The 17482-nt window shown below is 50.2% G+C and overlaps 1 protein-coding gene across 1 annotated transcript in view; it reads left to right on the plus strand.

Moving 5' to 3' along the window:
• The window catches only part of BUB1 (BUB1 mitotic checkpoint serine/threonine kinase), a 1006269-nt gene that overhangs the window by 736118 nt on the left and 252669 nt on the right, over nt 1-17482 (plus strand). Inside the window, exon 24 of the mRNA XM_086926890.1 lies at nt 398-485. Coding sequence (XP_086783016.1) covers nt 398-485 — 88 coding nt within the window. The remainder of the gene's footprint in view (nt 1-397; nt 486-17482) is intronic.

The raw sequence follows: 17482 nt of genomic DNA on the forward strand, positions 1-17482 counted from the left end.
ACAAGGTGAACTTAACTGGGTGACCCGACAAGCTCTTGGGTGGCGCTAGCGAAATTCTGACCGGCACAGTCACCAAGTATTTGTTAATGAGAACGAGGGTGCATGGTCAGTGGGTAATGCACAATGGACAGCTTTGGTGGTGAAATAGATTTAATCACTACGAAAACATGCTATTGGTATGTTGAAAACTTTGAGTGTCCCAGATGTATTTGGTAACGGGGTATCCCCGGATTATTTTTTAAACAAATTTAGTAGGATTTCTTTTTGTTTATGAAGGTTCTTGTTTGTGTCAATGGTTTTATTACAGTCTTCAGTTAGTCACACGTGCTTCTTACTGTGAATTCTTGAATGCTAAGTAATGTATCCTTTACGTATTTATTTTTTATTCTGGTTTCAGAAAATGCTGTCTCTGACAATGGGGGGCACATGATCTTCGATGACTCGGAGGATATGTTGACACAGGCAGCAAAAACCAGGAGGCTAAGGTATTGTGATAACTGATCTTGAAATCCATTTTGGAGAACTGGAACTATCTCCCGCTGTAAAAATAGTATTCCTATGAATGCCAAATCCAGATAATTCAAAGATGAAACATTCATTTACAATACAAATCTGTGCATTTTGTTGACAGTACTGTGCGTGTTGTATGTGTATTGAAAAAAAGTTTCAGGGACCTTATAGATAAGCTGGCATTTCCCTTGTACAAAACCAGAGAAATTCAGCCGTTCTAGTTAGCTGAGCTAACTATAACTCGCGCCCCCGCAATGCTATGTCTCAGTGAATGTTTGGGTGGGTGACTAATCTGCGTGAAAGGCTGAGTCAGTCTGTCAGTTGGTGTGTAAGTGGCTGCATGGGTTAGTGAGTAGCTACATGAGTGTCTATATGGGTTATTGATAGGCTGTCTTAGTACCTGTATGGTTAACCGAGTGTCTGTGTGGATGGGTGGGTGGAGGGTGGCCCTCCCTGCATGGATGTGTGAGTGGGTGATTATCTGGGTGTATGGGTTCATGAGTGCATCTGCAAGGGGCTGTATGGGTGAGTGAGTGTGCGTATTGCTGTGTTGATGAGTGAATGGATGTCTCAGTAGTATATGGGTGAGTAACTGCATATGTGAAAGGAAGTATATGTGGCGTATATAAGTGACTGTATGGAGGAGTGTGTGCTTGTGTCAGTGATTGTATAAGGGAGTAAGTATGTGTTAGTATCTACTGTATCAATAAGTGAGGTGGTGTGTATATAACTGTTTAGATGAGTAAATGACAGTGTTATTGACTTTTTGGGTGACTGACTAGGTGTGTGAGGAACTATGTGAGTGGTGGTGTGTTAGTGTCTGTATGGGTGTATGAGTGGCTATATCAGTGAATGTAGTAGTGAGTGACTGTATGGATGAGTGAATGAGTGTGTGGGCCTATGAATCAGTGAGTGGGTATTTACGTACTGGTATTGGTGCGTCTATGGTTTTGAGAATGGTAGTGTGAAATTTGGAGTGGGTGTATGAAAGATTATATTGGGGTGTGAGTAGATGCTTCAGAGATTATGTGGATGATGTCATTTGAGATGACTTCAGTGATGTCACTGACCATGTCATGAGTGATGTAAAATGTGACATCAGGAGTGCATTGCAGGGGCTTGAGTTCTAGTTGGCTCAGCTAACTATAAAAACTGCATTTCTCTGGTTTTGTACAAGTGAAATGTTATCCTAACTATAACATACCTGTAACCTGTGTTTATTTCTGTGAATTTCTAAGGTTTTTTAAATGCTAGTCCCTCACTATAACGTCCCTGTAACCTTTGTTTTTTTTCTGTGAATTTCTTAGTTTTTTAAGTAGTAGTTGCATTTGCATAGTGGTGGAGAAAGGGTCTGGGCCTCAGACCAGGTCTCAGGAATTCTGTTGCGTAGGACTTAAAGGAGGTACCAGAAGGGCTTCTTGGCCCCCGAGGTCCCTCAGAGGCAAATGGACTTCATCTCCCAACCAGTATTGCACCAGGATGCTCACTTGCAGAGTAGGGGAGAAAGGGGACGTGGGCTCCGAGACCTCTTAGCAATCCCGCTGTGTGGGACTTACTGGAGGTAACATATGGGGTAGTTGGCCCCCAAGGGCATCCTTGAGGGCCAACTACCCCTCCTGCTACCTCCAATAAGTACCACACAGCAGGTCTGCTGAGTTCTGATTGTAAGCCATGCACCCTTTCTCGACCAGTCTTGGTTGGAGGATGAAGTCCCCATTCACTGCTGGGGGTTCTTAGGGGCCAACTAGCCTACCGGTACCTCCAGTAAGCCACACACAGTGGGATTGCTGAGAAGTGGTTGCAGGCCACGGCCACTTTCTCCACCGCTCTGCAAACGCGCCTCCTGGTGCACTCTTGGTTTGAGGGATGGTCGGGGTTGGTGGGCACCCCGGGACATAAATGGAGCTGGCCCTGGGGTTGGCGGTCCCCAGGGCCATTTACAGCTCTACTACGAGGGGGTGCTATGCAGCCCCTTTCCAGTTTGCAAAGTTACAAGGGGGTGTGTTCACAGGTGCTGCATGGGGGGACAGGAGCCCTCCATACCTAATTATGTAAATACGATTCAGAAAAGGGGGTGGTGATGAACAGAGTGTCTGAATTAAGCAGACCACTCTTACCCAGTCCAAAGATCAGGGCTTGATCCATCACCGTTATTTAGCTCACTGCACCATCCCAGCTCAGAACCTGGCTATATGCAAATCAGTCTGTCCCTGGCCCAGTGCATCATGGGAACAGGGCAGACTAAACTACCAAGCCAATTCTTTACCAGAAAGGAGACAAGCTTCCGGGGACCGGTTTCTGGCATTTCAGCCGTCGTCGGCCCGGCTTGCTTGAACCCTGATGGAGGTGGTGGTCCCCGGTTCTGCAGGGGGTCCTCGTAGCCCCCCCCCTCCCTCAGTTCAACCGAGTCACAAGATGGCTGCCAAGACTTTCTCGTTTTATAGTGTTGGCAGCCAATCCGATTGCAGTCACGAGATCAGGAGTGTTCGTGGATCCTCCGCTTCCCCAGTTGTGTATCTGAAAAAAGTTTAAATATCTCAGGAACTACTGAACAAATTTACACCATATGACAGAAAAAGTGCTTTCTGAACCAAGAGCTACTCTTTTGCCAAATTTGGTGTAATTCCGTTCAGCAGTTCCGGCTGTAACCTTGTCTAAAGTTTCCTATGGAAATTAACATGGAGAAAACATGTTTTGGGACACCCCCCTTTTTCTCGCCCCCCGCTTGACGAATCAACCCGAAACTTTCATCACAGCAGCTGACCTGACTGCCCCATTAGTTTTGGAAATTTCCAGAAGATTCCTCAAACGACGCCAAAGATATTGGCAAAAGAAAAAACACCTTTTCAATATAAACAAGGTCCTAACCATACCTACCTACTGGTGACATACACACACACATCTAGTGTTATATGCTGTTTATTACCGTTGTGCGCGGAGGGCAGGACTCTCATGGCTCCTTGCCTCTCTTAACAGTGGTTATAAATAGCTTCTTACGCCTGAACAAACTGCTTATATTAATGCCATGATAGTGTTTCTTGTCTTGGTTATTTATAAAGGTATTTACCGAGATCACGACGCAAGACGTTAATGCCATGCATTAAGATCAAATCACTTGCAGTAGAGCTTGAGCACTAGTGAAGATTTTCTCTGACCTAATACTAATGTAGGTGGAGCCTGTGAGTCAGACAACCTTGTATTCTAAAATTAGTTAGGATGTGTTTTTAGAAATGGCATGAATACTGGCCAATGAACTGTGGTAATAAGTGGGCGAATGCATGCTTATTACTATAAGTGTTCCAAATAATTTTGGGTCATATTTATTTTCATTGGCCTGTATCAATATGCATTCAAAGGTGCCTGTGAGCTTAAAGTAGGTACTTAACTGAATATCTATTTTTTTTCACCCTGAACATCTTAGTACCACCTCACACTTGACCCACTAAAATGACTATTTTGGAAGTTTAGCAAAACAAGTTTCCGAATGTATTTTCTTGGAGTGCAAAATGTGGTTCAACTTAGTGAAAGAAACACTTTTTATAAGGGAAATGCCAGATCCAGTGAGTTTTCGAAATAAAATACTCATAAGCAAGTTCATTAATGCTAAACATAAATGAGTGACGCTTTTTGGTTTTGGTGTAATTTCGTTGACCCATTTTTTAATGATAAACAAAAGATATGTATATTGCGCATGCACCTGTGCTGCGTATATTCATAAATGTTCTCTGGCAATAAATGATGTCTAAGGATAGAAGCTACAGCACGTTTGCTATGTTGGCCCAGGCACAATATTGTTCGCAACCTTTAAGGGGTCTTCAAAGTGAAAAATAAAACCTTCCACAAGCTTAGCGTGGACAAAGCCCATGCCTTTCAGACTGTTCCTAGGTTTCACACGTAATCTGCTGTACATTAACAAGAAGTATAAGGTATGCACACAGCACTGTGCACGTACACGCAGACACAAACCAGGTAGTATTCATCTATCTTGGCCCAACATGAACAAAACCTAAACTCTGAAACACTATAGGATGCCTCTACAATGAATTTGTCTGCAAAATATAAATTATTAGCTACTGTGACACATGGGTGGTATGCACTTAGAGACAGAAATCAAGTTCCATACACCTACATGGCGCCACTATCGAGGTGCTGTGTGCCTTCATGGACACTGGCATGAGCAAAGCCAAGACCCTGCTGACCCTCACGTGAATCTGTTTGCAGACATGTACTCACTGGCAGTATATGGTTAACAAAGCTCCATAAATCTACATAGCGAGGCAAACCCAAGTGCTGCACACCTACATGAAGACTAATGTGTGCAGAGTAGGAGCTACTTGTAATGTATGTTTGCATACATTTATTTGCACCATCACTCGTGGCTTCAGACACCTGTACGAGACACAAACCTAGCATTATACGCCTGTATATGTGCTTGGAAACAGATAAACACCTACTGAGAATTAAGCCTATGAACTCCACCCCTACAAGTTGTTGCTACATGGAATGTGATGTTCACAAGTATGAATTATTAGCCACTAAATCACACGAGACACCACACATACAACTAACATGCACACGGAAATTCAAGCCAAGCATTCTACACCTTAATTGTGCCACAAGTAATGCATAGCCCCAACTTTAATACCTACCCTATACACCCTGAAATCACAAATCTGAAAGAGACACGTTAGTGATAGATTCCTTACCTTAGAATATCCCCAGGCATCAGACTGGATCTGGAAACTTTTGCGTAGCCGTATCCTTGCGCGTCGGTAGGCGTCGTCTGCGGCTCCGCGTCCGTCGTCGGCGTCGTGGGCGCCGTGATGACGTCGTCGGAGTACTTGGACGCCGCCTCCGCGTGCTGACGTCAGTTCTTCTTTTTTCCGCGCCAGCCAGCGCAGATCTGAAAAGAGCAGTTCCCTAGTCAATTTTTGACTACGTTTTTGGTGATATTTTTTTGATCCATTTCGAAGTCGTGTACGACTCGGACAGTGCCGTAGGGATGCCCGGCTTCAAGCATTGCGACGAGTGCGACCGCACCATGTCGGTCACGGACCCTCACCGTCTGTGCCTGACGTGTTTGGGCGTAGACCACGACGACGAGGCCTGCCCCGACTGTCGGGCCCTTTCGAGGAAAGCCAGGCGGGAGCGGTCCCGCAGGCACCTTGAACTCCGGCAGTCGGCCTGCGCCGCGTGAGGTCCCGGTCCCACGGGAGGTCGAGGGACAGGTCGCGGGGACGGAGCCATCACAGCTCCGGGAGTCGGCACCACTCCTCCAGGTCCAAGTCGTCAGGTAAGAAACACAAGAAGTCGAAGAGGCATCATCGCTCTTCTGACTCCCCCCGACGCTCGCGCGATGCGGCCGGGGGTTCGGGTGACACCGCCCACGCGGCTCCTCGGGAGTCGCAGGCGCGCGTCCGGCCCCATACCCTCCGGTCCCTGGGCTGAACGCGACGCCGGAGGAGATTGAGCGTTTCCTCATGGCCATGAGGTCCCTTTCTCCTCCGACGGGCTCCGCGGCGCCTTCGGGCCCAGCGGACCCGTCTGGGGGCCCTAGCAGGTCGGGGGCTTCGACCCCGACGCCGTCGGGTGCTTCGGCCTAGACGCCGCTGGCGCCTTCGGGCCCGGCACCGCAGGGCCCCACGATCCCGACACCGCCGGTGCCTTCGGGCCCGGCGCCGCAGGGAACAGCGTCGCCGCTGGGCCCTCCTCGGGCTCTGGACAGTCACCGGTGGACCTTACGACCCCCCCGGCGTTGGTCCGTGTAGTGTCACCTCCGGCGCCGTCCTCGGGCGGCGCCGTCCCCGATACCTCCCTTACTTCGGTTCCGACGTCGGTTCCGACGCCTATCGGCGCCGCACCCGACGCCGTTTGGGGATTTTTACTTATATGAACCGACCTCATACAATTACGACCCTGAATCTCAGGAGATGGGTAATGAGGAGGATTGGGAGGGGTCTGAGGACCCTCTGACCAAGGAGTGTCAGTCTAATATGGACTGGGCAGGAGACCTTGGGGAGGCCAGTGGCCTGGACACCTCTCCAGACACTGGATTTGTCTCTCCTCCTACCGTGGCTTCGGAGGAGGGAGCTACCTATGGTGTGGTGTTGACGAGGGCTGCCAAGGCCTTAAACCTTGAGCTCCCCGTCGCGGCCATGAGGACTAACCTCCTCACAGAGGTCCTTAAGCCGCAGTCATGCTCCATGGAGCCTCTGCTGCCGTTTAATGAGGCCTTGACCGACGTTCTTTTGGGCACTTGGTCCAGGCCCGCTACGGGTTCGCCCCATAGTTAGGAACGTGGCCAGACGCCACCGCCGGCTCCGGGCTGTAGGAGGGTGGATACCTGACTATGGTTGCCCCCAACTTTTTGCCTGGTGTTTTGCTGGTTTTCTGACTTAGTTGACCTGGGACCCTGCTATTCAGGGCCCCAGGCCTACTGCTCTTTCTGTAAAATGGATTCCATGTACCTTAGGTACATATCTAATTGGATACTGAGTCACCTTATCAGCCCCTGTACAGTGTACCTTAGGTACCCAGGGCATAGGTGCACCCAGGGGCTGCAGCATGTATTATGCCACCCCTGGCTGGCCATCTAAATCTGACACAGCTGGCTGCACGACAGCTGGGGCAAGGTGGTGTAATCACCCTTTGCTGTAGATATAGTATACCTATATCTAACCCTAAAAATGGACACATATATTCCTATCAGTCACTCCTATAGCAGGCCTTATCAATCCTGAAGGCAGAGTGCTTGGAATTATGTGAGATGGTGCTCTGGCATGAGTTGAGCCCGTTTGCAGCTTGCGGAACCAAGTCCTAATAGCTGTTCCATGATAACGCGGTTATTTGCCAACTTTGGTATCGCTTTATCAAAACATGTCGAGTAAGGTGTCATACGAATTGGAATACTAACCCCTCGCCAATTCTGGCGACGGGGTTAGCATTCCACCCTTCTAGAGGGACACGACATGTATGTAACTGTGAACCCCGGTTAAAGTTAACTCAAGCCTCAGCATCACAAAATGGATGCTGCCACCACAGACACAAGCCTGACCTCCTGCTGCTGGGGGAGTCCTTCCAGCGAGGAGAGCTTGGACAAAGGGTTTCCTGTCAGGGGCGGTGCTAGCACCATCCCAGACAGGGTTTTGTGTATCCTGGAGAGGCAGGGCTTTAGAGGAAGGTGACTGCAAGTGGCACCCCGGTGCTCACTATGCATAGGCCGGCTTGAACCAGTTCCAGAGGCACACCTGCCCCTGAGCTGGGGAAAGTCCGGCATGGGAGAGGGGTGTAACCACCCCCCTTCCTGGTCCCACCCATGGGCAGGACCTAGTCGCGTACCAGCCCCTTTCTTTAGAATAAAGGTAGGAACGGGGACCCTTCCAAATTAGATCATCTTTGAATCCTGAAACTACTTTCTACGAAAGGAACTCAAGACTTCTTAAGATTTCTCCCTTGTGACTAAGGAGTAGTCACCCTGCACCCGCAGGCACCATCCAAGCATCGCGGTCTGCTGTAAGTCTCTCCTCCGGATCAAGACTGCCCAGCTCGATGAGAACCGGCTTCCCTGGCACCTCTGACCTCTACCTGCATCATCAGCCCAGCTGAGATTCGTGGGTGTGACGAGACCTCGAGGGACCGGCCATCTTCAGGACTGCACGACGCTTGCCCAGCACGACCACCGAGGGATCCTCGAGTGAGTGCTTTGGGGTTTGAGAAGCCCTAACCCTGAGCAGCTCCAGCACCGAAGTCCAGCCCCCCAGCATCCACGAGATCTGCGTGGGGCCCTTCTGCTCTTTGCTGCTCACCGCGTTGTCCAGGTCACTTGCCCGTTGGCTAGTGGCCCTTCTGACGACGAACCACGACGACAACACCGCTGGCCTGGTTGCTCCAGACTGGCCCTTGCTCCCCTCCAACAGAGGAGCACCCCGGACCCTCCTGTCCACTCCAGATGCCATTTTGAGTCCACCGCGTGGGCTTGCATTTGCCAAGAGTTGTTGCCCCAATCCTGGGTCCAGCGACGTCGACAGCAGATACCTTTGTGGGACAGCTCGCACCGCCATCCTGGTCGCCGACAACGCCTCCTGGTCCGAGAGACTGCAGAGCCCAGCGTCGCCCACTCACCTGGTCGAGGTGACTTCGTCCGGTGCCATCCTGGTGCCCACCTAATCACTGGCTAGTGATTCAGAACTTGGTCCCCTCTGCTTACAGGTCTCCTTCACCACTGGTCGCCTGCCAGCAACTTCTTCTTTCAGGCTCCATAGACTGCAACGAGGATTCCCGACGTCTTTTCAGACCTATGCAGCCGCAGCCCCTGGGCTAGGTAACCTGAGTATTTCGGTGCTCCAGCATAGCTTAACTGTCTAAGTGTCCAGATCCTTTTTCGTTTCAGCTCTACCTAGTCAGATTCGTCCGATAACACTAACTTTACGAAATCTAGTATCCATAGACTTTGTCCCGCATCCCGTGTGAGAGTGCACACTCTGCACCCGATCCCCCTAGGCCTCCTGCTAGCAATCTGAAGGTTCAGTAGTCCAGTCCTAGCGATCCTAAAGCCTATGAGAGTAGTACTTACCTGCTAGTAATTTCGCATTCCACTTTTAGAGTATATGGTTTTTCGTGCCCCTCGGGCATTTTTGTAAATTGTGCAACTTAAAGTATTTTGGTAAGAGCTTTGTATTGTGCTTAGCACCCTGTCCTCATAAAGAGTCCAGGGTTGTTGTGTTCTAAATAAATAACTGTTTATTTTCATAATACCTTGTGTGGTGTCCTTTCACTTGGCGTTCAAGGGGTATATGTGATGGTATAACAGCTGGCTTAACACGCCCTCTAGAGTTTAGCCTAAAGACTGCTCGTATCCATGCTACTAGGATAGCTGGTCTATAAGGTTGACTTACAACCAATCATCAATAAGGGTTGTTTGGACTGATATATAATGTTCACTATTCTAGTGAGCACTTTGTATCAGGCCAACTTCTCACACGGGCGACCCATGTTTCCTGTCCTCCCACCCCACCCCCGAGAGTCTGGTCATCCAGGCCTCTAATTCCCAGACCGCCTTCCCGACGGCCCCGCCGGACAGGGAATCCAAGAGGTACGAGAATTATGGAAAGAAGATATTCTCATCCCTTAGTTTGGGACTGCGGTCTTCCAACACCGCATGCCTCTTGGGCCGCTACACCCACTCTCTGTGGGAGACGGTGGAGGAAGTGCTGCCAGAGTGCCCGTTGGAGGTACGGGCCAAACTATGCCAAGTCCTTGTGGAGGGCCGGGACGCAGCTAAGTAATCCATCAGGTGTGGGCTGGATACTACTGACTCGCTGGGCAGAGCGATGGCTACGACAGTGGCGGTGAGACGCCACGCCTAGCTGAGATCCGCCAATTTCTCGGCAGATGTTCAGAACACCCTTATGGACATGCCGTTCGATGGCCGTCGCCTCTTTGGCGACAAGGCAGACCACGCGCTTGAGCGCTTTAAGGACTCCAGGGCTACGGCCAAGTCCTTGGGCCTCTCGGCCCCGCGCCAGCAAATGGGTGCCTTTCGCTCCTTTCGTGGCCAGGGAAGGGGCGTCCCCACACGTGCCCCCAGCCACTCGCCGCAGATTGTCATCCAGCGCGGCGGCGGACATGGAAACCGCCGCGGAGGCGGTCGGGGAACCAGGCGGAGTCAGTCCACACCTGCCCCCGCGGCATCCACCTCTAAACCTTCCTAGTCCGTGCTTTTCGGCCCATGCGACGCCAGTGGGAGGCAGGGTTCGCCATCACCACTCTCACTGGCGCACTGTCACTTCGGACAGGTGGGTGCTGCAGATCGTCCGGAGGGTCTACTCCCTCCCCTTCGAGACGACTCCTCAAGCCATGCCACCGCAACACCACCGCGTATCGGGGGATCATTTGCGGCTCCTGCAGGAGAAAGTTTCGGCCCTCTTGGCCAAGGGGGCCATCGAGCGCGTTCCTGGGCCGGAAGTAGGACGTGGTTGCTACTCCCACTACTCTCTTGTACCCAAGAAGGGCAAAGGGGGCCTACGCCCTATCTTGGATCTGAGGAACGTCAACGGCTTCCTCCGGAAGGAGAAGTTCAAAATGCTGACTCTGGCTCAGGTCTTAGCTGCCCTAGACCCAGGAGACTGAATGGTAGCGTTGGACTTGCAGGACGCGTATTTCCACATCCCCGTCCTGCTGGCCCACCGGCGTTACCTGCGGTTCACGGTAGGCCACGAGCATTTTCAGTTTACCGTGCTCCCCTTCGGCCTTACCAGCGCCCCACGGGTGTTCACGAAGGTGATGGTCGCAGCTCATCTGCGCAGGTTAGGGGTGCCAGTCTTCCCCTACCTAGACGACTGGTTGTTGAAGGCGGGCTCGCCCCAGACAGTCGTCAGCCACCTCCAGACTACGGCGGATCTCCTGCACCAGCTGGGATTTTCCATCAATGTGCCGAAGTCACACCTGTGCCCCTCTTAAAAGCTCCTTTTCATCGGAGCGGTTCTCGACTCGGCGCAGTTTCGGGTTTACCCGCCCGAACAGCGAGTTCGGGATATACAGGCTCTGATTCCAATCTTCCGGCCTTTATCCCGAGTTTCGGTCAGGTTGACGCTGCGGCTTCTGGGGCTGATGGCCTCCTGCATCCTTCTGGTGCATCACGCACGGTGGCGGATGCGGGCTCTGCAGTGGGACCTGAAGTTTCAGTGGGCCCAGCATCAGGGAAACCTGTCCGACCATGTCCTGATCTCGAAGGGCACTGCGAGACCGCTGCAGTGGTGGCTCACGGACCGCGATTGGGTCAATGGCAGATCCCTCTCCCTTCCCCAACCGGAGCACGTAGTTGTGACGGACGCGTCCCTCCAGGGCTGGGGAGGCCACTTGGGAGAGGCGGAGATCAGAGGCCTCTGGTCTCCGGCGGAGTCCCGGCTCCATATCAACCTTCTGGAGCTGCGGGCGATTCGTCTAGCACTGAAGGCATTCCTCCCCTCTGTCCGAAGAAGTGTAGTGCAGGTGTTTACGGACAACAACACCGCCATGTGGTACTGCAACAAACAGGGCGGGGTGGGGTCATGGACCATATACCAGGAGGCTCTGCGCCTCTAGCAGTGGCTGGAACATCAGGGCGTGACCCTGGTGGTTCAACACCTGACAGGTTCTCTGAACGCCAGGGCGGACGAGCTCAGCTGAAGGTGCATGATGGATCACAAATGGCGGCTGAACTCGGACGTGGCGCAAGGCCTCTTTCTGCAGTGGGGAGAGCCTTGGTTAGGTCTATTCGCCACCGAAGAGAACGCGCAATGTCATCAGTTCTGCGCGTTGGAATTTCCAAGGCGGCACTCGCTCGGGGACGCTTTTCGTCGCGAGTGGAGCTGCGATATGTTGTACGCCTTTCCGCCTATACCACTTCTGCCCAGAGTGCTGAAGAAAATCAAGCGCGACTGGGCCCAAGTCATCCTTGTGGCTCCGGACTGGGCGCGAAGGTACTGGTATCCCGAGTTACTCAGTATGTCAGTCGATCCCCCGGTTTGTCTGCCTCTTCAGGAGGACCTTCTGTCGCAGTAGTAGGGGACGGTCCTCCACCCGAACCTGTCCAGTCTCCACCTCCATGCTTGGAGATTGAGTGGCGACAGTTGAGGCCATTTGACTTGCCTCCTGAAGTCTGTAATGTCATTCTGGCATCCAGGCATCCCTCCACAAAGTCGGTATACGCCTGCAGGTGGAACAGATATGTGGCATGGTGCACAGCAAAGGCTGTGGATCCTCTCAATGGCCCTTTTTCTGAGGTTCTCCTCTTCCTTCTTTCTCTTGCCCAGCAGGGCTCTGCTCTGGGCACTATCAAGGGCTGCCTTTCTGCCCTTTCAGCCTTATTGAGGCTTCCTGATCAGCCTTCCTTGTTCAAGTCCCCCATTGTAAACAGATTCTTAAAGGGCATTACTCATATGTTCCCTCCTGTTCCTTTCGTGATGCCCCAGTGGGACTTGAACCTGGTTCTAACTTACTTGATGTGCGCTCCCTTTGAGCCACTTCATAACTGTCCTCTATGTCTTCTTACAATTAAGACTGCTTTCCTGGTTGCCATCACCTCTGCCAGGAGAGTGAGTGAGCTCCAGGCTCTTTCCTCTAAACCTCCCTTCCTTTCTGTCCATCCGGACAAGGTTGTGTTGCGTACAAAACCCTCTTTCCTGCCCAAGGTAGTCACATCCTTCCACATCGGGCAGTCCATCACCTTGCCCACCTTCTTTTTGCCTCCGCATCCCTCGAAACAGGAAGAGAGGCTCCACCGTCTGGACCCAAAACGTGCGCTCTTACTATCTGGTTCGCACACGCCAGTTCCGGGTGGATGACCAACTCTTTGGTTACGTGGGTGCTAAGAAAGGACGGGCGGTGCACAAGCGGACCATCTCTCGGTGGATCGTGTTGTGCATCCAAGCGTGTTACTCCTTGGCTAAGAAGGAACCTCTTGTTGGGCTAAGGGCCCACTCCACTCGGCCCATCGCGACTACTACTGCCCTGGGCCGGGGAGTCCCCTTGCAGGACATTTGTCAGGCAGCTACGTGTGCCTCGCTGCACACGTTCGCGAGACACTACTGCCCGGACAGCCAAGTCCGGAGGTATGGCTTTTTTGGCCGTTCCGTCCTCCAGGACTTTCTGATGTGATTATTGGTTCGCAGACCCACCACCGGGGTTGGTATTGCTGGGGTATCTATTCTAAGGTAAGGAATCTATCACTAACGTGTCTCTTTCAGATGCACAAGTTACTACTTGTGTAACGATATATATGTAAGAGACATTAGTTAGTGAGAGATTCCTTACCGACCCACCCATCCTCCCCATTCTGCGAACCGATATCTAGGGTTAAGGTCATCCCCTTTCAGGGCCCTAGTTTAATGGCACCAGTGTTGGTTCTATCATGGCTCTGCGTATCTGGCGCGGAAAAGCTGTGTATTAGAACTGACGTCCGCGCGCGAGGGCGGCGTCTAAGTACTCCAACGTCATTCCGGCGCTGCCGACGACGGACGCGGAGCCGCGGACGACGCCTACCGACGTGCAGGAGTATTGCTACGCAAACGTTTCCGGATTCAGTCTGACGCCTGGGGATATTCTAAGGTAAGGAATCTATCACTAACTAATGTCTCTTACAGATATATCGTTACACAAGTAATAACTTGTGCATTTGCCGTCCTCACCCAGGCCACGCAGGACGCTTAATGTGGCCAAATCCCCCATCTGCCATTGGCTGTATACCACAGACTCTGTTTTTAGAGCCACAGGCACCTGCATGTCCCTTGGCAGGCATTCCTGGATGAGGTTGACTGGTTTTTCAGGTGATATCTAGGTGGCACCAGCAGATGTAGCCAGTACAGCAATACCCCCAGCCCTTACATTGCCATGGTACCCACAGACCAAATGGACAACAGGGGCAGTATGCAGCCTAGTCTTCTGTTCCTCCAGCTGTTGCATCCCCAAACTACTTTAGCATGCCTTTGACAGCACACAATATAACAGCTACAATGGTTCAGGAAGATAATTTATACAAAGAAACAAAAATACTGTGACACCATCACTCAATACAAATACAACTGAAAAAAAGGTACCCACAACAATTGTTTTAAAATTATTTGTTATTGCAAAATATAAATACAAAACATCAATAATACCAAAGTACAATATATAATTGGTGCTCACAGGGTTACACAGGACAAACAAAAATACAAATCACAGTGTAGACAAAAGACAATGCAGATGGAAAAGAGTACAAAAATAGGTCAGTCTGGTGACTTGAACAAAATGCAGTATATGCTTCCTCTTATTTTGCCAAAGTAAGGTGTCAACAGCGTTTTGACCTTATAGATTCATTAGGTAATCATCAAGATATAAGGCAAACATTGGTAGCAACCATCAAACTCAATTTGTAAAGTCTTAATCAAAAGTAGGTCAGGCAAGGATAACCTCTGGGCCAAACATACCTTCCATGGTCCCAAGGAACTTTAGTTCTACTACCACGTGAGCACTGGTGCATGGGAATCCTAGTTGTGACTTGTAGGAACCTTCTCTAGGCACTAGTCACTTCACAACATATGAACTGTTGATTGAATCAACCAGTCACTCGCAAGCCTTTTCAACCATTGACCATACACAGACATCTCTGTTGGATGCAGGTTCCAACATTTCCTGCCTCTGTAGTTAGTTGATAACTTCGGACACTGAATCCTCCAAATTGTTCATGAGGGTTACTACTTGCTATTCCGTGGAAACCTGCCCATCTTTTAGCATCCTCAGACCGGCTATTACAGCAGGATGTGCTGTTTCTTTTGGCAAAATGAGCCAGAGAGAGGGTGCCCGATGTCACAAGCTGGTTACAGTTGTTATTTCTGTTACTTCTTGGTGTCTCTGGGCTTCATCCTCTCAATGCCATCCCACAGAACGACAAATTCAAGATGCTCACGCTGGCCCAGGTCCTATTTGTCCGCAACCCTGGAGACTAGATAGTAGAGTTGGATATTTATTTCCACATCCCTGTCCTGCAGGCCTACAGATGTTACCTGCAGTTCTTGGTAGGCCAGGAGCATTTTCAGTTCACTATGATCCCCTTTGGCCTTACCAGTTCCCCTAGTTCACAAATGAAATGATGGTGGTCGCAGCAAATTTTCGGAGATCTGGGGGGCCAGTCCTTCCCTATCTAGTTGACTGACTGGTGAAGGGGAGCTTGCCCGAGGCAGTCACTAATCTCCACACTATTGCGTACCTTCTGACATCATTTGGGTTCACTATCAATGTGCCGAAATCACCTCTGACTCCTTTACAGATGCTTCCATTTATCGTTGCCATTCTGGACACAGTGCCGGCTATGATCCTTTCATTTCAGCCTCAATTCTGGATTTCAGTAAGGATGACTCTGGGGCTGCTGGGACAGATAACCTCCTGCAACCTGCTTGTCAAGCACGCCAGATGGCATATGTGGGCTCTGCAATGGGATCAGAAGACGCAGTGGGCAAGGGACATGGGGCATCTCTCCTATCTAGTCCAGACTTTGGAGGAGACTGCTAAAGGCCTGCAGGGATGGCTGCTGAACCGCTATGGGGTACCACCTCTCCCTACCCCATCTGGAGCCAACAGTGGTGATGCAGCGCTTGTGAGTTGAGGTGGCCACCAGGGAGAGGTGGAGATCCAAGGTCTCTTGTCCCAGGTGGAAGCTCGACTTCACATGAGTCTCTTGAAGCTCTGATCCATCCGCCTGACATTGAAATCATTCCTTCCATTGAAGGGAAGCTGGTGCAGGTGCTTGTGAACAACACCACCACCATGTGGTACCAAAGCAAGCATAGCGGAGTTGGGTTATGGACCCTGTGCTACCAATTAAACTTGCATTGCTTGCTCATACAAGCTTTCTGTTTCTGCATGAGCCAATAAACCATGTTAATTACCTTGGTCTCCCACCTGCCCTAATCAACAGCATTAGTAAGTGGCCCCAAGGAACATTGCATGTAACGTATTTGAAGCTATACACCACCCAATAATTATCTTCAGAGCCCGTTTTCTGTGCTGAGCTGACAAGGTGTTCTATATGTCCCTCCAATGTGTACTCCACCTATATTGTGCAACATCACATTGGCAGTCATAAGTCCCATTTGTCTTCTGATCGGATGTGCCTCAAGTTTTAAAGTTTGGGTACCCACTGCCTAGATTGCTGTCGACAGGAGAAGTTTCTCACTCTTGGTGGCCTTTTTGCAACACAGATATTCGTACTGCTATTTGTATGCAATGACCACTTCTTTGATTGTTCCATAAAAAGAAAATAAAAAGACTACCACTGCGTTGGTACACAGGGTGCCTGTCCTAGACATTTGCTAGGTGGTTACATGTTTGTTGCGCCATACGTTCACAAAGAGATACTGTCTGGACAGCTGGTCCATCAACAGGGGCCCTCTGCCCGCTTGGTCTCACAGGACTGTTTGGTTTGAGCCATCTCGCAGATCCGTCACCTGGGGGGGTGCTGCTATGTATATAATCAAAAGATGAGTAATCTGTAGCTAGAAGTCTCTAGAAGAACAAGGTCTTTGGCCTCGATTATGCCTTTTCTTGTACAGACTCGAACAGCAGTTTACTCACCAGCCTGCCCATCCAACCTATTCTGTGACTTGTACTCGTCCTTTATTTGATAGGCAGACGTCAGAGACAACTTGGGCAAAGAAAAGATGAACTTCGATAACTTTCATTTGAATAATGTCAACGCCATCAAGCCACAATGTTACAGCTCACTCATCAAGTAATACCTTGCTTCAATTCTTACTTGAAGTAGACTCACAAATTGGGGTTAAAATTGAACTGGCTCCCTTATTTAAAGGAGCTCCTTTGTACCACCCTAATCTTCAGCATTAGTAAGTGGTCCCAAGGAACATTGCATGTAACTTATCTGAAGTTTTACACCACCCTATCATTATCTTCAGTGGATGTTTTCTGTGCTGAGCTGACAAGGTGTTATATATGTCCCTCCAATGTGTACTCCACATATGTTGTGCAACATCACATTGGTAGTCTTAAGTCCCATTTGTCGTCTGATCGGATGTGCCTCAAATTTGTCAAATTTGGGGACCCACCCCCTGTATTGCCGTTGACAGGAGAAGTTTCTCCCTCTTGGTGGCCTTGTTGCTGGCTCTTTGTCTCCAGGGTCTATTGCCCTGATTTATAATATTGGGCTCCCTCTATCTGGGATAGGCCTTAAGTTACCTTGGTCCTAAATGTGCCAAACCTATCCTGATTAAATATATCTGATATTATCTGACAGTCTCGGTTTTGCAGCATGAATCTTCTGTGGATTCACATGTTGTGTATTAATTTGCTTTCTAGTGGTTGGGTTTGGAATTCTTACACTTTCTTTTTGTTGTTGTGTTGTGAGTTCTCTCATCATTTGGTGCCGTGTCCGTCCCTCTTATTCATCAGGTGTCTGCCCCAGAAGCCCCTGTTTGTAGTCAACATCTTGAAATAATTTTTT

Source organism: Lissotriton vulgaris, chromosome 6 (genome assembly GCF_964263255.1).
Source record: "Lissotriton vulgaris chromosome 6, aLisVul1.2, whole genome shotgun sequence".
Taxonomy (NCBI): domain Eukaryota; kingdom Metazoa; phylum Chordata; class Amphibia; order Caudata; family Salamandridae; genus Lissotriton; species Lissotriton vulgaris.